At 39.4% G+C, this 23,830-nt stretch overlaps 1 protein-coding gene across 1 annotated transcript in view; it reads left to right on the top strand.

Moving 5' to 3' along the window:
• Positions 1-6,028: 6,028 nt before the first annotated feature.
• slc19a3b (solute carrier family 19 member 3b) overlaps positions 6,029-23,830 on the top strand; it is a 28,243-nt gene continuing 10,441 nt past the window's right edge. Inside the window, exons 1-6 of the mRNA XM_041806194.1 lie at positions 6,029-6,178; positions 8,161-8,340; positions 8,499-8,664; positions 13,490-13,805; positions 13,917-14,068; positions 16,985-17,177. Coding sequence (XP_041662128.1) covers positions 6,029-6,178; positions 8,161-8,340; positions 8,499-8,664; positions 13,490-13,805; positions 13,917-14,068; positions 16,985-17,177 — 1,157 coding nt within the window. The remainder of the gene's footprint in view (positions 6,179-8,160; positions 8,341-8,498; positions 8,665-13,489; positions 13,806-13,916; positions 14,069-16,984; positions 17,178-23,830) is intronic.

Below are 23,830 nucleotides of genomic sequence, written 5' to 3'. Positions count from 1 at the left end.
GATTCTTGATATGCTCTCCTCGTATCATGACATACACATTTCAGTTGGAAGCCTAAAATCGCGCTGAAAGTGTCGTGCCAAAAGAAGTGCCCCCGGTAGGATTTGTATCCCCCTGCCGCCTTTGCCGAAGGAGCTGACTATCGACTATCAGGTGTAGATTTCGCCTCAGTGAATAAAAATGACAACAAAAGAATGTATAAAGCAGAAGATTAGTTTTGATCATCTGTTTTATTCATCATTATCGTGTTTTTGTCAGTAATATCTTTTAAAATAAGATCTTTTAAGTAAACGTTTTGATACTGCAGCTTGGTGCACACTCATTACGCCGAACTGAGAACGCATCTTTTTCCTCCTGCGTCCTGTCATTGTATTTTGGCGGCGTGTTGGTCATCAAATCTGGGTCCACGCTGCTGTACATGAGTAACAGACATATTTTCTTCATAACTTTTATCATCTTCTATTAGCGCTGTTTAGCGTCAAGCCGCTGACATGCACTCACCACTTCCCAATTCCACCTCGAGGTATTTCAAAATAAAGGTCCTGCATAGCCATTTCACTGAATATTAACTTGTCTATTGACCAGTCTGAACAAGATATATGTACAGAGAGATCAATTTCAGACCATTTATTTCAACACATCATCCACTTCGACTGCATCCCACTCTAAACAAGTGTTTCACAGTGTAAAGAACTGTAAAAAACAAAGGAACATTTAATTGCAATCAAATATGTCATCTCTTCGGGGTGTATACATGGTGTACTACTGCCTTGTCTTTGCTTTAATGCAAATTACAAATGATTTTAGGTCTCATTTTAGCCTTGCCAGGATTTGTACCCCCATCCACAAGGAAGAGGTGGGGCTCCCTGCCTCAATAGACTTTTCTTGGCCAGCTCTCATGACAACTGATGACATTTGGGACTTTGGAGAAGTTTGAAGCATTACTCTTGAAGTTAGAGGGGGGATAACAAATACATCAGGCCTAGATTTGGCCCTGAAATAATTTTTATCCCCCTGTAAATTGAAATAGAATTGAGTTAACCTGTTCAAACTCTCCAGTATTATCAGGCTTGATCAGAAATGAACACAAAATGAATGTTATGATGGTAGTTCATGATTTGAGCATTCTGGAGGGGGGATACATTTTGCACCATTTATACACCCTGAAGAGATGACATATTTGATCGCACTTTAAATGTTCCTTTGTTTTTTACAGTTCTTTACACTGTGAAACACTTGTTTAGAGTGGGATGCAGTCGAAGTGGATGATGTGTTGAAATAAATGGTCTGAAATTGATCTCTCTGTACATAAATCTTGTTCAGACTGGTCAATAGACAAGTTAATATTCAGTGAAATGGCTATGCAGGACCTTTATTTTGAAATACCTCGAGGCGGAAGTGGGAAGTGGTGAGTGCATGTCAGCGGCTTGGCGCTAAACAGCGCTAATAGAAGATGATAAAAGTTATGAAGAAAATATGTCTGTTACTCATGTACAGCAGCGTGGACCCAGATGTGATGACCAACAAACCGCCAAAATACAATGACAGGACGCAGGAGGAAAAAGATGCGTTCTCAGTTCAGCGTAATGAGTGTGCACCAAGCTGCAGTATTAAAACGTTCACTTAAAAGATCTTATTTTAAAAGATATTACTGACAAAAACACGATAATGATGAATAAAACAGATGATCAAAACTAATCTTCTGCTTTATACATTCTTTTATTGTCATTTTTATTCACTGAGGCGAAATCTACGCCTGATAGTCGATAGTCAGCTCCTTCGGCAGAGGCGGCAGGGGGATACAAATCCTACCAGGGGTACTTCTTTTGGCACGACACTTTCAGCGCGATTTTAGGCTTCCAACTGAAATGTGTATGTCATGATACGAGGAGAGCATATCAAGAATCACACTATATGTATTTCCCTTGTTGAAGTATTCCGCTATCAACTCAAGTTCCTCTTCCATGCCGGTAGACACTTCAAATTTCGCGTTGGCTCAGCCATTGCGGTAAGAAGTGTAAACAGGAAATGATAAATGACTGATGCCGGACAGACTTGGGTTTAGCCAATCACAAACAAGCACCATGGTCCTACCCTTTCCGGTTTCATGAAATGTATTTTGCGATCGGTGAAATGTTTTTGTGTATTGTGAAATGCTTTTGTGTTTTGTGAAATGTTTTTGTGTTTTGTGAAATGCTTTTGTGTTTTGTGAAATGTTTTTGTGTATTGTGAAATGTTTTTGTGTATTGTGAAATGTTTTTGTGTATTGTGAAATGTTTTTGTGTATTGTGAAATGTTTTTGTGTATTGTGAAATGTTTTTGTGTTGTGTGAAATGTATTTTGCGATCGGTGAAATGTTTTTGTGTTTTGTGAAATGTTTTTGTGTATTGTGAAATGTTTTTGTGTTTTGTGAAATGTTTTTGTGTATTGTGAAATGTTTTTGTGTTCTGTGAAATGTTTTTGTGTTTTGTGAAATGTATTTTGCGATCGGTGAAATGTTTTTGTGTTTTGTGAAATGTTTTTGTGTTCTGTGAAATGTTTTTGTGTTTTGTGAAATGTATTTTGCGCTTTTGAAATATTTATTTCCTGTTGGCCTTCAGGGCCACCGTAGATAAGGGACATCTTCTAAGGAGAAAATAGATTTAGGCAAGTCAAGATTAAAGTAAAAATGTTTGTGAGTAAAGTTGAAATGTCGAGAATAAAGTCAAAATACAATTTTAACATTAAAGTTGAAATGAAATGATTAATTTGATTGTTCAAGCGCAGTGCTGGGGAAGAAGTTGTTTAACTCCCTGGGTCCGTTCGAATACAGGGTATCCACGGGGTCTTAAACATCTTAAAAGTCTTGGCGCGCCGGTAGTCGAGTGGTTAAGGCGCATGCCATATACGCAGGTGACCCGGGTTCGAATCCGGCCCGTGGCACTATTTCCTGCATGTCTCTCCCCGCTCTCTCCCCTGTTTCCGACTCTATCCCCTGTCCTATACTATCAAATAAAGGCAAAAAGGCCAAAAATAAATCTTAAAAAAGTCTAAAATCCAATAATTTGAATTTAAGGCCTTAAAATGTCTAAATTTATCTTAAAATCTCATAAAATGTCTTAAATACGATATTAAAGGTCTTAAAAATGTATTAATATAACGGATCGAGGACGGAATCGGGGAATTGGCCTATAAAAACGGAATTTACAATTTAACGCGGAAATGGAATTAATTTGACTGAAATGCTGTGTTTTTTTAGAAAGAGGAACGTATATCTGAGAAATATGTCCCCGGGGGAACACTAAAGCGGGGCACAACCTGTCCCTCATTCCCCCCGCTCCCTCTTAAACAAATAACAGCATGTCAAAGCGACAGACAATGCATGAAACACCGGCAAACATCACGTAGCCCCATACGGGGCTGTACAGTGGGACTTAATGTTGCACCTTCAAGAAAACTCATCCGTACTTCAAGTTATTTTACCTCACCACACCACCTGAGCGGTGTGTCTCACCTCACGCGAGGCACACCGCTCACCCTTCGGAGGCTCAAAATCAAGTCGGGCGTATTCGAGATTTTATGGAGTCCCACAGTCTGAATGATGTTAAATTTGAGTAACAGTTATCTTAATAAATCCTCCCATAGATACTGTAGTTCCCTTTGGTTGCTTAATGAACCAGCACGTGTCTGTATTAACGTAGCGCCCTGTTATGAGGCAGACGGACAGACAGTGAGGGAGATGAGGAGAGAGCTGTTACAGTCAGGAGTAGAACAATGCAGCATCCCTCTGCATGGACTGTTACAGACTGTGAGAGTAAATACAAGTTTAACTTTAATGTGACCTTCTTATTAAGTTACTATCACTGTGTTTGAGAGAACAGAAGGATTTCTTCATTTATATCATAAACAACAGTTAGGATGTGATTATACACGTGGATGTGTCTTGAAATGTTGGAAATATCTGACTGTTACACTGGTTATAATTATTTTATATCAGCGTTACCCAACCAACTGCTTCTGGGCCAACTGTGGCCCTTATTCAATACATTTAAGATTATTTCTATTTAATTAGTGGACATTTGATTCATTTACATAAACAAAACACTCTTTTTTTCTGGGAAAAATAGTGGAAAGTTTAAAAAACGGAATTCCAAAAATTATTAAAATGGAAAAAAACAGAATTTGGCAAAAAAAAAAAAACAGATTTCATAGGGCCCTACATGTACTTTGCAAGTAATTCTGGGCCTCCGATATCCCTTCATGTCTTTTTAATTTTTTGCCAGTATGGATGTGAAATGCATCTTAAATTGTTTTTATTATGGTCTAAAAAAAGTCTTAAAAAGTCCTAAATTTGACTTGTTGAAACCTGCAGAGACCCTGGAATAGTCCATTTTTCTGAGGAGGGTTCCTAACTGTGAGAAACGACCCGGAAGTATTCTAGTGTCCGCCATGAAAAAGGCCATTTGAATTCTCTAACTCAGTCATTCTCAACTGGTGGGTTGGGACCCAAAACTGGGTCGCAGAGCAGTTTTCAGTGGGTCACGAATGTGTGTCTGGAAAAAAATGGTGGCAAAAGTCTATGAAGAACACACAACATAGCTTTTAATTTACTATGTTTTATTGCAATAATGGGTAAATGTAAATGTTGTATCAATATTTATCTCCTTTCTTTCAATAAAAATGCTGCTTTTACCAAGATGATGAGGTGATTTCTCAAGATCTCTGGTCAAAATTTACACAATATCACGGGGAAAGGGGGTGTAAACATGTCAGTTTTGTCCTTTGTTTTTTCCTATCATAAATTCTGTTCATCCAAGGTCTCAAGGTTTTATTTAATTCAAGTGCATTGTTGAAATTTTTGGTAATTTGGGTCACAATTTATCATCAGAGTTATTGGTGGGTCCTGAGGCTGGACCAGTTGAGAACCAGTGCTCTAACTTATAAGGAAAGGAGCTTCATTCCTTCCTTTATTATCTCCTTTGGCCTAGGAAATACTGGACCATCCTTTACCAAAGGAGAGATGAAAGACGACCCACAATTCTTTGCGTAAACTTCATTTAAAGTGATGCACCTGTCAACAGCTCATTAAAACGAGCGACCAATTTTACTGTAACTTTACTAGCCCTGATTTAAAAATTAAAATTCTGATTCTGATTTCATTTCTTCTCATTTCCATTTTTATCTAAACAGTAAACTGATCAGTCAGTATTTCAAACTGCATTTGTTTCTTTTTTTTAATATTAAAGTAAATGTGATAAAAGTTTGTAAAACACAACCAATTCAAGCGATAAAGTTGGCATGTTAACATATTGTAATTATTATATTTATATTTATTATCATAATGATGATAAATCACAGGAAATCACAATCCCGGAAAACAGGAACAGGAGCATAGCTCGTTGTGGAAACTTTGAGGAGGTGTAGTGGAGGGCATTGAACTTAAAAATATTATTTGTGGCAATAAAGTATGTATCAGCATAAAATGTCTCCTTAAAGGGTACCATCAATTTAATTCAAGTCTACTTCCATTATTTTTTCTAATGATTCTTTTGAACCACAACTAAGGAGCAATGTCTGATTTTAGTTAATTTTCCATACATTTTTATTTATCATTACTTTTGTCCGTTATTTCAGTGATCATTGCAGGTTTTTCTGTCTTTAACGGAATGGGAACCAACAGCTTTTTCAATGTGTGTATTACTCATCTGATATTATATCTCAGAGCAGGAGGCCCCAGACACTTCCTTTCCTTGTCCTGATAGTAAAACCACCTTTGAAACAATCTCCTGTCCTATTAGTCTTTATCTATTAAAACCTTGTGCTGATGCCAACACCAGAGGACGGTTTCCTCTCAGCTGTCCTTTGTTTACTGACAGCTCAAAGTCTACAGCTCATAAACTATGACTACGGCACGTGTAGATCATAAAGACTGAGTTTATAAAAGCTGCTGAGAGCTTTAACACTCCTCTTTGCACTCAGGTAGTTGGTTTGTTAACAGAAAGTTGTTTCAGTCAAGCTTGTGGAGTTTAAAGCCTCTGCAGAGGTAAAACCATGAGCTTTTTATCCAGACTGAGGTCCTCTGGCTGGGCTTATCCCACGGCCGTACTATCACTGTACGGTTTTTTTGCTAACTGCAGAGTAGCTGAGCCTTTCCTCACACCGTACCTGATTGGACCACACAAGAACATCTCTGAAGAAGTGGTAAGAACGGCAGACAAGGTCCAGTAATGTACATGGATATTGTCCTCCTGAGACCCAAGTATAAATTTGTATTTCTCCTAGTTATCTGGGATTAGTAGAACCTAATAAGCATATAGCATATAAAAACTAAACTAAACATTGTTTTTCAACAGGAAGTAGTTTCATTCAGGAACACTGTTGTCACATATTTAACCCTTTTGTTGCAAAATAGATATACAGTTTTATTTGGTGGAGAATACTTTGCTTAAAAGATGCTTCCTGGGTTTGTCAAGCTGCAGTCTTTGACTTTCCAGGGAGTGCATGGCTGGAGACCCTCATATGGATAGACAGACATTTGACAATGTGTATAAAGGAGGAGGCTGGGGTGGAGGAGGTGAAGCTTTATCAGCAGTAGCAGCAGCTGTGTTGTATATCAGCATTAATGCAATCAGGGATTAGCGCGAGGTATGTCATATCTAAATACTCCGCTGTGCTGAGAGAAAGAGCTTTGATTGGCTGTGGGAGCTCTGAGGAGATAATTGGGATCAGCTGGCCATCAGCAGATCACAGCTGGGCATATGACTCTGTGTCCTTCATGAACAAACTCTAGGCTTCATTAGAAAAAAAGATGTCCTCATATGTGGACAGTGGATTTATTTTACTGTATAACACAATAAAGATGCTGTTATTTAGCAAAGACTGGGGCATTCTACCAAACTGGTGCAAAAACAGAGTTAGAAATACTCTGGCAAAAAAGAATTTATTTTGTAAAGTTATGTGCTTGCATATTGATAAATATAGCTTTATCAATAGCTTTTTATAGATAGCTTTCCCTCCTCAAGGTCCCTTCCACTCTTTACAAATCTCCTATTCTTCCGCCTCCAAAGCCCCCCAGACCATCATGCTGCCTCCACTTTGCTTGACTGATGGTTTTAAGCTCTGTTCTTACATCTTTTTATTTGTTCTGCATCTCACAAATGTTCTTATGTTTGATCCAAAGACCTCAAACTTGGAATCATCAGTGCACAACACCTTCTTCCAGTCTTTCAGTGTCCAGTCTTTTTGCTCCCTTATTATTAAAATGGTTTTTAGCTGTGCAACAGGATTAACTTGGATTAGCAGCCGTACCAGGAGGTTGATGAAAAAAGGATTGACAATTGCTGATAACTGTTTGTGACCTGCATGAAAATGTTTTTTCTTTGGAAAACAAAGCGTGTATATATATGTGTTTATATTTGGTACTGAAAGGTAGTGAAAGCAGTGACAAAAAATGTTTAAACAGTTAATTTTGATTAAAATGACTGATAAATGGTAAAATAAGTATGTTTACCTTTTGTAATTTGATCATGTTGCAGTCTGATGCTACCGTTGTTTAAATCCATTTTTACTCGTCATTACTGAGTGAAAACAGAATTTTAGTCAACTTTTCAAATTTATTAAAAAGAAAAAACTGAAATATCACAATGACATAACTATCCACTAAGTTTACTCACTTCTTATTTTTGGCAGCAATTACAACCTCAAGTCTTTTTGAATATGATGCAACAGACCTTTGCACATCTGGATTTGGGAATTTTCTGCCATTCTTCTTTGCAAATCCTCTCAAGATCAGTCTGATCTCCTCAAACTCTTCCCTGCTCTGGAGTTAATATGAAATATATATCCCATGATGCCATGGATGTGTGAACATAATATTTACTGTTTCAGGTAAACAGAGACCTGGAAAACATTGTGATTGGTTGGAAGAATGATGTGCTTCATAATGGGTCATAATAAAAAGGGGTCCCCTAAAACAAAGCCAGTTTTGATTTCGATTTCTCAAGTGGGACTGAAAAACCAGAAACAAGACATAAAATACCAGCATGCAGCTCCAGATCTGTAGGTTGAGAATTGTTGTTGTAGAGCCTGTGATCATTACTGAGTCTGTTTTTAGGAGCTCTACCCGACTCTGAGGCCTGAACCATTAGCTCTGGATCAATTTTTGCTCTGTGGTGTTTACGCAGGTCACAAACTACCTGTTCCCGATCTGGACGTACTCCTACCTCGCCTTCCTTTTCCCTGTCTTCCTCCTCACCGACTTCCTGAGGTATAAGCCAGTGATCGTGGTGCAGGGTTTCTTCCTGGTCACCAACGCCGCCCTGCTCTGCTTTGCCACGGGTCTGCCTGCTATGGCTTACCTTCAGGTCCTCTGGAAGATAAAACATTCTTGAAAATATTTAACTGTCTTCCCTCTTGTAGTGGTAGTATTTTATCAACATAAATAATGAATATGTAGTTGATCAGGTGTACCTAATGAAGTGGTCAGTGGCATCATTTTGTACCTGCTCTCTCCCATCAACAGGTTAACTACGCTGTAGTGACCTCCACCGAGGTCGCCTACTTCTCCTACATTTACAGCGTTATTCCTGTGGAAAATTACCAAAGAGCCACCGGCTACCTGCGCAGCGCCATGCTAGCTGGATATACGTTTGGGGCCAGCCTGGGCCAGGTGCTCGTATCACTAGCAGGTAAGGTTTCCTAACCTTTAATGAATTAAAAATACATTGAAAAAAAAAATGGATTCTGTGTCTACACCGCGTTCCAAATTATTATGCAAATTGTGTTGAAGTGTCATAAAGGTAAAATGTGTTGTTTTCCAGTGAAACTCATGGATGGTATTGTGTCTCAGGGCTCTTTGGGTCAGTGAAATCAATCTCAGACACCTGTGCCAATTAGTTTGCCAGGTGAGTCCAATTAAAGGAAAAACTACTTAAGAAGGATGTTCCACATTATTAAGCAGACCACCATTTTCAAGCAATATGGGAAAGAAAAAGGATCTCTCTAGTGCTGAAAAGCGTGAAATAGTTGAATGCCTTGGACAAGGTATGAAAACCTTAGATATTTCACAAAAACTTAGGCGTGATCATCATACTATTAAGAGATTTGTAGCTGATTCAGAGCACACATGGATTCGTGCAGATAAAGGCACAATGGGGAAGGTTTCTGCCAGACAAATACATCGGATTGAGAGAGCAGATGCTAAAATGCCATTACAAAGCAGCAAACAGGTATTTGAAGCTGCTGGTGCCTCTGGAGTCCCACCAACCTCAAGGTGTAGGATCCTCCAGAGGCTTGCAGTTATGCATAAACCTTCTATTCGGCCACCCTTAACCAATGCTCACAAGCAGAAATGGCTCCAGTGGGCCCAGAAATACATGAAGACTAATTTTCAAACAGTCTTGTTGACTAATGAGTGCCGTGCAACCCTGGATGGTCCAGATGGATGGAGTGGTGGATGGTTGGTGGATGGCCACCATGTCCCAACAAGGCTGCGACGTCAGCGAGGAGGTGGCGGAGTCATGTTTTGGGCCGGAATCATGGGGAGAGAGCTGGTCGGCCCCTTGAGGGTCCCTGAAGGTGTGAAAATGACCTCTGTAAAGTATGTGGAGTTTCTGACTGACCACTTTCTTCCATGGTACAAAAAGAAGAAACGTGCTTTCCGTAACAAAATCATCTTCATGCATGATAATGCTCCATCTCATGCTGCAAGGAATACCTCTGTGTCATTGGCTGCTATGGGCATAAAAGGAGAGAAACTCATGGTGTGGCCCCCATCCTCCCCTGACCTCAACCCTACTGAGAACCTTTGGAGCATCCTCAAGCTAAAGATCTATGAGGGCGGGAGGCAGTTCACATCCAAACAGCAGCTCTGGGAGGATATTCTGATATCCTGCAAAGAAATTCAAGCAGAAACTCTCCAAAAACCCACAAGTTCAATGAATGCAAGAATTGTGAAGCTCCTATCAAATAAGGGTTCCTATGTTCAAATGTAGCTTGACCTGTTAAGATGTTTTGATGGAAATAGCTTTTGCTTTCAGTAAATATGACCTGCTAATGCTTCTAATTTAACAAATGCATATTTTCGGTTCTTTACAACAATAACATGGTTTGAAACTCTGTTGTGCATAATAATTTGGAACAGTGCATTTTAAGTATTTATTTTTGAAAAAAATACTGTTATCATTGGGGGGTTTGTTCAATAACATTTGAATTGTACTCTAAAGGTTGATGACTTAAAGATTATGATGACTGTCATTTATATTGACTATTTAGCCAAATCTGAGAAAAATATCATTTGCATAATAATTTGGAACACGGTGTATAGATGCATCTCAAAAAATAGAATATCATGATAAAGTTTCTCCTGTAATTTAATTCAAAAAGTGAAACTTCCAAATATTCTAGATTCATCACACATCAAGCGAAATATTTCAAGACTGCTTTTATTCTAATCTTCATGATTACTTCTTACAGCTCATAAAAAATATATATCTCAGAAAACAACGGCAATTCAAAAAAAGTTGAGCCGCTGTTTAAAATAAAAAGAATGCAATGATCATCAAATTTTACAAACCCACTTGTTGCATACACTTGTGGGTGCCTTCCTCAGCTACCTTAGCAGGTAGCTGTAGCCATTGGCCAGGAGCAGATGTCATCAGGTGGTGCACAACCTTCATTGAGTGTTTTGGCCCTCAACCACAAAACTCTGTAGTTGGTGGGCCGGCAGTGAGTGGCCAGCTCACTGCCCACCTACTCCTGACCTCCAGCCTTCCTCCTCCCGCTTGCTCCAAATCCAACACGAGGCTTGTCTGCCTCCTCCCCCGTCCTACGAGTAGCTTGCTTCTTGCTCTTCTCGTCCAGGCCCAGAGCTGACAGCAAGTGCCATGCCGACTTAGCTGGGAAGCCCCTGCATCCAATCTCTACAGGGAACAGCCACGCCTGCCAGCCCTTGTCTCTGCAGTCTTGGATTAGGGGCTGGTACTTTGAGGCCTTCCTCTCATGGGCCTCTTCACAGCTTTCCTCCCATGGTGCTGTTAGTTTGACCAGAATTATCTTCTGGTCTTTGGTTGACCACAGCACAATGTCTGGCTGGAGGGTTGTTTGAACCACCTCCAGGAACTGCAGCCTCCTTCCTACATCAACCCTCATCTCCCAGGAGCTTGCAGCTTGAAGAATGTTGGAACTTCTTCTTGTGGTTGGAATAGGCCTCGCTCCTTCCTTAAGGAAGGTGATTGCTCTCTCTATGACTGTGCCAGCTGGCCTCTTCTTGCCTCTCTCCCGCTCTATAGTGTCGGCGAGTGAGAGGAGAACTTTGTCACGGCGTCATCTATTCCACCCTTGAGTTAAAGCTGTTTTGCATCCAGACAGCATGTGCGCTAGAGTCCCCTTCTGGCTGCAGAGCTTGCAAAGTGGATCCTCTCTCAGTCCCCATGTGTGCAAGTGTGATGGTGAAGGAAGGGTGTCATACACAGACCTCAAGAGGAAGGAGATACGGTAAGGCTTCAGTCGCCGCAGTTCTCGCCATGTGACCTTGCGCTTGGGCAGATCCCATTTTGTCCAAGCTCCCTGGGAACCCTGTTCCACCGCCCTGGCTATCCGCATCTCCTCCTCCCTTCTCCTGACCTCCGTCTGCACCATGTCTCGTCTGGTCCTTGCATTTGCGTCTTCCCAAGATTGGAAATGAGCAGAGCCGAGGCCTTGCCGACAGACGCATTGGTTGCCGATGATGTCTCTCAGCATATTTTATTCACAGTAGAACATAAACAACATCAGATGTTGAACTGGAGACATTTTACCATTTCAGGAAAAAATTTTCTCATTTTGAATTAAATGGCAGCCACACATATCTAAAAAAATAGGAATGGGGCAACCAAAGGTTGGACAAGTAAGTTACACTAATGAATAACAGCTGAAAAGTTGTCAAAAACAAAGTGTGTGAAAAATGTAGAATTTATGATGGTTAGACTTTTTTTTCTATGGACCCATTTTTTTTGTACTAGTACCCTTTTTTTAAAATTTAGAATTTTTTCCTCAACTTTTGGACTGTTTTTATTTCTCAACATTTGCACATTTTTTCTTAACATTTGAAACATTGTCTCCACATATGGCACATTTTCTCAACATTACGAACTTTTTCTCAACATTTGGACTGTTTTCCTTAAAGACACTGTGAAGTGAAACTAGATCTGTATTTAGGTTTGTCGTATGAAAAGTCACTATGTTGTGAACCCCTAAATCAAATTTCTGTCAGATAAAACATCTCCAAGTTTATGAATTGAAGCTTCAAAATCATGTTGATCTTAGAAGAAGAGACAAAGTCCGTTTTCTGGCTCAAATCTCTGTTATGATGCTTTAAATGATCCATGGACCACTGTGGCTGATAGATTTGGTAAATTTACCTCACAATGAACAGAGAAACAGCATTTAACTGACTGTTAACTTTCAATACAGGCAGTGACGTCAGCTAACAACAGACTGTACTGAGATGAACTGCTCTGTAACTTATCTTGTAGTGTTAGAGGGGCGGGGTCATTCTCTACTGTGGGCTCGTGACATCATGAGTCTACATATTGGCCCCGCCCAGATTAAACCAAGCCAGGAAAGAGGTGAAAAATGTCACAGTCTAAATCCAGAATTCAGTCACATGTGGATCTCAGTGTTTTCACATGTTTACAGCAACCATATTCTAACATATCTAGTGTGTTCAGACACAAATTATGGATTTCACTTTAAAGGGTCTTCAACAATTGAACATTTTTTCCTCAATATTTGGAAATTTCTTTCACAACATTTGGACTTTTGTTACATTTTCCCTGACATTTGGACCTTTTTCTCTAAATATGGGCCTTTAATTCAGTATTTGGACATTTTCCTTGCATTTGGACCTTCTCTCAAACTTTGGAGGTTTTATTCCTCATTTGGACATTTTACTCAACATTTGCACAATTTTCTCCATATTTGGACCTTTTTCCTTGTGTTTGGACATTCTGACAACCTTTGATGGTATTTCTCCACATTTGGACTTTTCTATCTCATTTTCCCTGACATTTGGACCTTTGACTCAACATTTGGACAATTCTCTCTAAACCTCTAGACCTTTTTGTCAGTGTTTGGACCTTTTCCTTGCATTTGTACCTTCGCTCAAACTTTGGAGCTTTTTCTTAACATTTAGACCATTGACTTTACATGTGGAACTTTTTCTTGACTTTATTCTCAACATAACGATTTTTTTGCTTTGGACTTTTTTCTCATCATCATTCCCTTTTTTGACCATTGTTATCATATTTTGACTTTATACTCACTATTTTTTCTCAACATTTGGCCTTTACCCATGATGCTATAATGCAGAAAAAAAAACCTTCCTCCGCTCATAACTTGTCCCCATGTTTTTCTCTAATCCTGGTCTGTAGGATCCTAATAGCTGAGCCTGCATAAATAAACCACATCAAAGAAAACGAAGAACTGAACACTGTGTTTAATTTAAGCTGACGAAGCTCTAACTGTAACCTTCAGGAGTGGACTACTTCTACATCAATGCCATCACTCTGGGGATCGTCAGCATGGCTTTTCTCATCTCCTTCTGGTTACCCATGCCTCAGAGGACCCTCTTCTTCAAAGGGGAAAAAGCTGCAGCTGTGGGCCCTCTGTCACAGCAGGAGGGGCCTCTGGGAGCCCACGGGCCCGAGGAACCAATGACAGATGTGGGTGGAGTTGGCAGGAGGAATGAGAGGATGGAGCGTGATGACAATGCTGGCTGGTGCAGCAGAGAAAACGTGGCCGCTGCAGGCCGACTACTCTGGCAGAGCTTCAGGGAGTCCTACTCTTCCAGGTTTTGTCTTTAGTTTGGTTTACTGCAGACAAAGAAAACAGACAGCCGCTCATTATGATGTTTGAAGTTTTATTTATGATTTTAATGTGTTTTATCATGACCGTTACGCAGGCATTTAATCTACTGGTCCCTGTGGTGGGCTCTGGCAACAGCTGGCTACGTGCAGGTTTTTAACTACATCCAGCTCATGTGGGACCACATCGAACCATCTGCCACATCCTCCATCTACAACGGAGGAGTCGAGGCTGTCTGCTCTCTCGTGGGTAAGAGACGAGGATGGTGTGTTTGTCTGTGAGGAAGAAAATTAACAGGAACAAGAGAAAAAAAAAGAAAAATTAAATTAGAAATTTATAAAGGGTATTTTGGTATTTAGGCATCAACATGTTACACAAATTTTTACAGAATAAAGTTGAATTTTTCTGCACAATCACATCATTCTATACAGAAAAAAACTGTAACGTTAGTTAAAGCTGACCCATTAGAGCTTGCAGTAAAGAAAAACGACCTTTTCTTGATTCTTGGTTAATTATACAACCCTGATTCCAAAAAAGTTGGGGCAAAATGTAAATAAACCCATATTTTATTCATTATAGAATATAAACACATCAGATGTTCAAACTGGGATGTTTTACCATTTCATGAAAATAGTAGCTCATTTTAAATTTGATGGCAGCAACACACTCTAAAAAACTAGGGACAGGGCAACCAAAGGCTGGAAAGTAAGTGGTACTAACGAAAAACAACTTGAGGAGCATTTTGCAACTAATTACATAACAGGTCAGTAACATAACTGGGTATAAAAGGAGCATTTTGGAGAGACAGAGTCTCTCAGAAGTAAAGCTGAGCAAAGGTTCACAAATCTGTGAAAAACTGTCTAAAAATTGTGGAACAATTTCAGAAAATGTTTCTCAATGTAGAATTGTGAAGACTTTAAATATCCCATCATCTACAGTCCATAATGTAATCAAAAGATTATGGAGAAATCCCTGTGAGCAAGGGACAAGGCCAAAGGTCAATATTGGCTGCTGGTAATCGCATAAAAACAGGTTTGATATTTTACTGGAAATCACTGCATGGGCTCAGAAACAGTTCCAGAAATCACTGTCAACACAGATGGTCCTAACATCCGCAAATGCAAGAAGAAGCCATCGTTGAACAGGATCCAGAAATGTGTCCATCCTCTCTGGGCCAAAGCTCATACAAAATAGACTGCAGCAAAATGGAAAACTGTTCTGTGGTCATACAAATCAAAATGTGGAATTCTTTTTGGCAACCACAGACGCCGTGTCTTGTGGACTAAAGAGGAGAGGGATCATCCAACTTGTTATCCTGGCACAGTTCAAAAGCCTGCATCTCTGATGGTATGGGGTTACATTAGAGCTTAACTACATTTGTACATGGACCAGATTCTGTTTTTACAGACACTTTGGGGGCCAGACCATCAAACGAATTAAATCAAATACATATTTCTGTATTATTAAATTATTTGTATTTGTATTTCCTTCCATTTTTAAGCATTAACATTGACAACAACAGCCTCCACTGCCTATACCACAGCCAGCAACAAGGAAGCAATTGAGATATTTCAGCTTCAGCTCCATATTTCTGGAGGTTTCTACGTTGTCTAAGACTGGGTTTGACACCACTATGCTGTGTCCTAATTCATGAGCAAAATGTGCCAAAAATTAGTCTTTTCCTTTAAATCTCATGCAAGGAAAATTGTACTCTCCAAGAGCCTGGAGTCGGGCTGGGCAATATGGTTAAAAAATTGAATCTCCAGTTTGTTCACACAAAACTTGATTTACAATTTTAATCTTTTTTTGTTTGTTTGTTTTCAAATGAAAAAGAAAAACACTCAAACAGGTTTCTTTCACTTTTATCAACAACCAATAATAATAATAATAATAATAATAATAATAATAATGTTTGTATGATGTTTTTTTGTAACTAAATTGAACTGAATGTTCCTTTAAAGGTCAAAGTGTGAGCTGTTAACTTGTCTGTAAAAGTGCACTATGGAGGGTTATTTACATAAACATTCAGACTCTGAAAGTTTTAATCCACTTAAGAAGCAGACAGAAAGTTATGCTAAAGTCTCTCCATGATGTATGCAAGTAAACAAGAGCATCAGAGGAATATTGATTATTTCTGTATTTGATTTCTTGTCATCTCTGCTACAGAACCAGTGTCAAAAAAGAAAAAATATTTTGGCAAGCAGATCAAAACTACTTTTAGCTTCACTTTCTACTGAAAGTATTCAGGATAAATGTTGTTTACAGGGTTGCCAGAACTATCATACCATGGGAGATCGTATCGTGGGTATCGTACACGTATGGAAACTATCAATGCTGAAAAGTTGAGAGAGGTTTCAGAGCAACATATGCTCCCATCCAGACAAAGCTCTTTCAGGGGAGACCTTAACTATTTCAGCAAGACAGTCCTAAACCACATACCAACATCACAACAGCATGGCTTTACAGTAGAAGAGTCTGGGTCCTGAACGGGTCTGCCTGCAGTCCAGAGCTTTCACCAATAAAAACATTTGGAGCATTACAAAAGGAAAAAAAAAACAGCAAAGAAGACCCAGGACTGTTGAGCAGCCAGAATCCTACATCGGATAGGAATGGGGCAACATTCCTCCTCCAGCAACTGGTCTCCTCACTTCACAGATGTTTACAGACCGTTGTTAAAAGAAAGGGGGGATGCTACACAGTCGTAAACATGGCCCTGTCCCTACTTTTTTGAGATGTGTTGCTGCCCTCAAATTCAAAATTAGCTAATATTTTTATGAAATATTAAAATGTCTTAGTTTCAACATCCTGTACGTTGTTGATATTCTACTGGGAATAAAATATGGCTTTATACAGTATCCCATTTTTTTGGATATGGGGTTATAAAAGATGTTTCTGTCTGAAATACACATAGCAGCTTTGCTGCATGTTGGCTTAAACTCAGACCAGCTCAGAAGAAGTAGAGTAATGTCTTCAGTTAAGGAGGTAATGGATCCTGTGATTATTCCTGATGGTTGAGTCTGAGAGTCGGGAGGTTGTTCATCACAGAGAGCGGAAAAGACACGTGTCTGCATACATCTTTATTCTAGGAGGAGAGCAATGTAGTTTGTGGGTCACAGCAGACGAGGATGTTTAAGCGGCTGTCCTATCTCTCTGTTCCTCGGCCAGGAGCTGCGGCGGCCTTCTCCGTGGGCTACATCAAAGTATCATGGGCCGTGTGGGGGGAGCTGGCGTTGGGCTTGTTCTCTGCCGTGGGGACGTGTGCCGTGTTCCTGATGGCCCTCACCAGAAGCATCTGGTTGTGCTACGCTGGCTACGTCATATTCAAATCCTGCTACATGCTCCTCATCACCATCACAGCGTAAGCTCGCTTTCACACACGCTCACACCTGAGAAACTCCAGTCCTTCACAGTCCTAAGGTTTCCACCTAAGGGATGAGGATGGGGGTCTTAGGAGGTTAGACTGGTCTGCATGCAAAAGGTAAGGCTGGAATATTTAGAGAGGTAGAAGACAGAATGTTTGTGAAGCTGGGGATGTTGGGGCCATTTCCCCTCCATTTGTGCTGATGCTCTCTGAATTGTTCCTGTGATATCTTCATCTTCAGCTGAGCTGCTTTTAATGCAGGCAACATCTCTGCAGGTTACAACATGGCTCTCATGGGGGTTAACAGCTTCATCTCCTCAGGCACGCTCTAGGTTGTTCACTGCGTGCACGTTACTCTGGTGCCCTCTGTTGGCAACAAGATGCAATAACATACAACAGGCACTACATAACATCCCTCCCCTCTTAAATCTGAACCACCCTTTAGTTCTGAAACACAAGCAAGTCTTAACACACATGATCTAAGGAAAAAAGGGACTGGAGAGCGTCTTTAAACTTATAGTACTGGTAAAAAAAAGACAGAGCTCTTTAGTGAAAGGCATGAACAAATCCAGAAAAATATCAAGAAAGTCCTTATTAAACTGGAGTGCTCATAAATTAGAGCATGATGAAACCATTGACTTCAACACGTTTCAGTGTCTGGCCTTCTTGGGAAGAATAATTTTCACTCTAGCGTATAGAATTACAACTTTGAGATGGTGCATTTTGCATCTTTGTGATATTTGTAAGTTTATGAACTTGTTTCACTCTGTGTTTTCCTTTATTTTTTGGTCTGTACGTTTTTTCTACACACCTTAGTGTACAGGTGTGTCTCCATAAATTAGAATATCGTGGAAAAGTTCATTTATTTCAGTAGTTTAATACAAGAAGTGAAATGCGTATTATATGGATTTAGTACCGAGCAATAAATAGGTAGTCTTTATTTCTTTTATTTTGATGATTATGGATTACAGTTAATTAAAACCCAAAATTTGCGATCTCAAAAAATCAGAATATTACAAAATACCAATAAAAAGCGTTTTTAATGCAGAAATACTTCTGAAAAGTATGTTCTACTGGTCTGAATTTTTGGGTCTGGTGTCTCTCATCTTCCTCTTGAATATACACCTGAGATTCTCTACAGCAGGGGTCATCAACTACATTTGTACAAGGACCAGCTTTTTCCTAAACTTTGGGGGCAAACTTCCAATTAAACTAAAGACATTTTTGAAATGGTCCAATTAACACATTTTTGCTGTTATGAATGCTTAGATTTTTGAGAATCTGGATGATTTTTTTCTCCCCACAACAACTCAGTGAAAATTCACCCTGCTCGTTTAGGGAAACTTGGTGCACCTGAGGTGTCTGCTCCCAGCTGAGAGCTGTTGGTGATCAGCAGGGCTGGGAGGCTATATAGGGGACAGGCCTGTTCAGTTTGGGTTATGAGTGTGAGAGGCAACACCATCAGTTGGCTCTCTTTGTGGTTGAATATAGAAAACAAGAATTTGAGTGCCTTTTGTTTGTGTGAGGGGAAAAAAATCCAGACTATTGTTATTTCACCTTCCCTTAACTCCAATGACTCCCACCTACTTTTGTTTATGGGTCATATTTTCAGTTCGTCTATCATTTTGATAGACTTAGTGGGTGGCAGTGTGGAGACATAATCCCCTGCCATCTTTTAGGAATACAAGACCCATTTTTGGTTTGTTCATGCCGTTTTTTTGTTAGTTTCCCCTGTGGGACCTTTGTTATAAAAAACTGTATTCTTGGGGGGGTTAACCATATGTATTTCTTCTTTCTTTCAAATATATTCAATTTTAGGCTCCAACAGTGAGATCAGTCCCTATATCCCAGTCAGCCACAAGAAGGGGACTAATATATTTTAGCTAAATACTTTGGTGGCTGTCATGTTGTATATGCTGTGTAGTGATAAATGAAAAACCCAGTCAGGAAAGTTGCTTTCCCAAAACACCCAAAAGCGGCAGTTTTTATCAAGAATGAGCTCATAAGATATGAGGGGCCTGATGTGGCCCCCAGGCCATCAGCTGATGATAAATGCTCTATGGGGTTCAGGTCCAGCAAGTTTGCTGGCAGATCAAGCACAGTAATATCATGGTCATTTAAACAGTTTATGGTACTTTTGGCAGCGTGGGCTGTTGCCAAGTCCTGCTGGAAAAGGACATCAGTATCTCTATAAAGCTTCTCACCTCAGTGTAGTAATCATGCAGGATGTCTGTGTTTTTAATCCTGTACAAACTGACCACGTCTGTTAATCCAAGTCAAATTGCCAATTATATTCCAGCACACACAGAGGTCCATGCGTAATAGTTATCTAATGCAAATGGGCATCTCTGTATTTTATGGTGGTGATAAGGTTTTTTTTTTTTTTTAATACAGTCCTTCTGCATCTTTCTAAATAAAAAAATAATAAAGGCTGTGAAGAACATGTTTAACAAAGTTTTGGCACATAGGTTTTAAATAAGCCTTCTGTCAGTTAATTTCAGCTTATGTGTAAAAACACCTTTTAGTTAAATTATTTAAACTGCTGTCCAAAACACGTGGACACATCGCTGCTCTCTTCATACCCACAGTGCTTCTGCTCTGTCTCCTATAGCTCCTCTGTGCAAATTCCTGATTTGCTATCAGGATTATCTAGCCATAATTTCCATGCATACACAAATTGTGATTTTGAACATGTGAATTTAATCGAAGAGAGTTGTTTTATATGTAACATGTCCAGAGTGCAGGATATTAACAGCATCACCTGTGTAAAACTGTTGTGGTTCATATTTAACATTAGACGTGTTTCTCATACATTGATATGGGGATGTTCGACTATTTCTCTCGTCTGATAAGCTGCTAAATAAAGAGTTACAGATATTTCACTTGTTTATTAGCCATGGACAGCTTGATACAGATCTAAAAAAAGGTGAATTATAGAGGGAGAAAAAAAAACACTGAAGAGCATGTTATCTATGGGAAACTTTGGTTAATGGTAAGAAGAAGAGTGCATTTTCATTGCTGCAGCCATGCAGCGCCTTCATGTTTTCCTTCAGAAACGTCTGTAAATCTGAATACATTACAGACTACGCTTATCGAATAGAACTTAAAGGTCACATATTTTAGCCTTCTGAAAAAAGGTTATATTGTTCTTAGAGGTCCTCAAAACATCTAAGAAATTATAAATCTGTGATTTGAGCTTCCTTTTTAGTTTTTATTGAACTGAGCCATGACCCCAAAACTAAGGTAAGAGAGAAACTGGGACCTCTGAACTGTTACACCCCTAGTTTCTAAATGAAGGCTGCTGTGAATGGGCCGTTTCACCACTCCCTCATAGCAACTTCACTCTTGAACCCCCGTATACACACACTTTTTACCTGTCTTTACATGTCTTTTACTTTACAAGTATTTTTATTATTTTAGTAGGTTGACAGGAAACAGTGAAGTATTTCAAAACCTCTTGTTTTAATGTTGATGTATAAGGCTTACACCTCAAACATTTTTTTAAAAATCCAAAAGAATAATTTATTATACATAGATTTTGACCTTAAGGAAAATTGTGCTCATTTATGCAAACAGTATTTAGGTGAAGCTTCTTTTACAAAAATTACTGCATCTCCGTGACGTGTCGTGGAGCCAGTCAGTCTGTGGCACTGCTGGGGTGTTATGCAACTCGCAACTTTGTACAGTCAAACTGATTAAAGTGACTGGCAACTTAAAAAAAAATCTGAATATTAGTGATCAGCAAATTTCAGAGGTATTTATGTGACTGTCAGTCTCAGCCTGATGTCCCTGTTAGTCAGCACACCTGCCTGCAATCACCTGGTTTCTTGCAGCACACCTGATGAAGATCTCTAATGATGAGGCTACTTAGGTTAGAAGGCTGCCAGCATGAAGCTTCCAGAACGTCTCTGTTCTCTCTGAAGCAGTGATGGGCAGATGAAGTATCATGAAACACTGGGGGCTTTCTATCCAGCTGTGCCAAACAAGATTAGAAGCTTTATCGTTTCATTCCCAGAAAAAAAGGTTATCTTGTGGCATACCTAAATAACAGCTGTTCCTCAGCACCAAAGCACCTCACTGTTTCAATCTCAAATCTCTGCATTAAAAGTAAAAAAAAAAAACAATTATGCAACCATTTGCAAAGCTGTTTTTCTGTAGCAATGTAAAGTGCTCATTAGGATGAATCTGTTGGTTTACAGTGGGATTTGACTGTATCACAGTCCCAGCCTGACTTCATTAGCAGCCAGCACTCCTGCCTGCAATCACCTGAAGTCTCATTTGTAAAACAGGGTTTCATTTAAAATACAGAGTGAAGAATCCATACTAGAATTGCACGTGATTCAAAAATCCAACATCACTGGCAACCAAAAACACTGATTTATGAAATGTTGTGGACACACATCTTCACATAATTCTTTATAGATCCCAATCCACCTGGAAGTGAGTGAACATTGATCTGCCTCCTTTTTAACCTTTAAGCTTCTGGCAGTGAACCACAACAGCAACAGGGATGAAGTCGAAGAAAATAAATTTTCTGACATTTAAACAGAAGTGAATGAAGAGGTACAGACATGTCACTGATGCATTCACACGACACTATTACAGTGCTAAAAATCCACGCTTCACCATTACGCAGAGTTTCACTGCAGGTTTTATTTGTTTACAGGACATGCTGATGTCTCTATTTAACATCAGATGTCTCCCACTATAGGATATTATTGTAGAGAATTTTTATTGATCCCTGCAGATACTGATAAGCAACGTTTTGGTCAGTGTACAATGGGTTTGTATTTGTTCATAAATTCTGGTGAGTTCAGCATGAAATCTGACAGATAATGAGAATATGTTATGATTGTGTGAGATCCAGGTTTAATTTACTCAATTATAATTAAAAATATGCAAGAAATAAAAAATGAGTTCAGTGATGGCAGGCAAAGGTGGCTGAGTGTGGAGTAGACACCACTGTTTCTGTTTGTCCTGGTTCACACTAAAATCTATTTAAACAAATCACTGTTATAACAAGAATAACGGTTTAAATCAATGACTGCTGCTACGGTACGTTTTGTTTTACACACCCTAGTGTTTAGAATCTACTAGATCAGATGATAAGGTTTGACCTCCAACGCTCAGAGTGAATGAAAGTGAGACTGATCATGAAATCCATGACAGGTTTATTAAAGATATTAACACATTTTCATGTTATAATGTAAAATATCGCAATCTAGGAATTTGTAAAAAAAAAAAAAAAAAATGAAACTGCTTCAAAAACATTCCTACTCATAGGTCAGAGTTTGCTTATATTTCACTGTCAGGTCTGATGGTTGTAGATCAGACGTGGGAAGTGGCGTATGCCAACTTCAAGCCTCGTTTTGTGCGTACGCAACTTTGATAAATGGGACCCCTGGTTTGTTGCAGCACACCTGATTCAGATCTCTAATAGAGGTTGCTTTGGTTAGAGGGCTAGCAGCTGAAACATCTTTTTTCTCTCTGAAATTCTCAGCCAGTTATTTTTCGAGATCTGTGAATATAATAAGTATTTTATTCAGTCTCTCAGTTTCCTGCATGTGTAGTATTTGAGTTAATTTATTTTACAAATGTATGGCAACTTATTTTCTGTGTTTGAGTCTGCTTTTGGGTCCTCGACAACCTTTCGTCTGACTGGCAGATTTGTACAGTCAGAGGTATTAAGATTGTGTCACGGTGCCAGAATAATTTTTCAATACGGGTATTGTTGCAGCTCGGAGCCCTCAGTGACACAGACCTCTTGCCTTCGCCACATGGTGGCCAGTATTTACAAAGGCTCTAGAAAAGAAAATCATTTGTTAAATTTCAAGTACGAAACTTGTAATTCTCAAGTTTAAAATGTGAATAAACAGGACAGCAGTGATGAGCCCTTGCACTGGATGTCAGTGTCACTGGTGTGTCCCTCCCCTCCTTGACCTGCCTGGCCTGCTGGAGATCTACATCCCCTCAGCCCCACTTGTAGATGGCAAAGCTCAGCTGTGCCATGAAGGGGCCATACTTACAGACAGAGCACCCTCACGTATCCAACGTTCCCGGAGAGCTGCCCTCACCCCCCGGAACAGCTGGGCGTAGACGCCGAGGACGTCCTCGTTCAGGGCAAGGGGTGACTGTGCACAGAGCAACAGATTAGGGCTACCGGGGTCACCTTTCATCTTTAGTCCAGTCTTTAGACTGGATTCATACACTGATGTGATTAAAAAGTCTGAGTTTTAAGGAGTAATTGGCTGAGTAGAAAATGTAACTTTTCCAGCGTTATGGTTAAAAGGTGTTTGCTCCAATAGTACTTTAAACCTGCCAATGTAAAGACATCAACTATATTTAAAATGTTTAATGCCCAAATAGTCCTGCTGGCTTATCACAAAGTCAGTCTCATATGAGTCTCATTAACTTATTAAAGGGGATTTAGTAAAATCTGATTTTAATGCACATTGTCATAAAATATGGAGGCCTATATTCTTGAGAAGTCAAATTGTTATATATATAAAAAAAAATTTATCCATGTGTAAAACAGTACTTGATTCTAAAGAAGAGATCCTGGAGCAGTTTTCTTTAACCCTTAATTTTCACAAATACAGATTATAACATTTTGGGGTAATTATTGATTATAGAGTCTGTGTTTCTTCAAA

Source organism: Cheilinus undulatus, linkage group 2 (assembly GCF_018320785.1).
Source record: "Cheilinus undulatus linkage group 2, ASM1832078v1, whole genome shotgun sequence".
In the NCBI taxonomy this organism is placed as follows: Eukaryota; Metazoa; Chordata; class Actinopteri; order Labriformes; family Labridae; genus Cheilinus; species Cheilinus undulatus.
The sequence above is the reverse complement of the archived record's forward strand: the minus strand, read 5'-3'. Positions and strand labels throughout refer to the sequence as shown.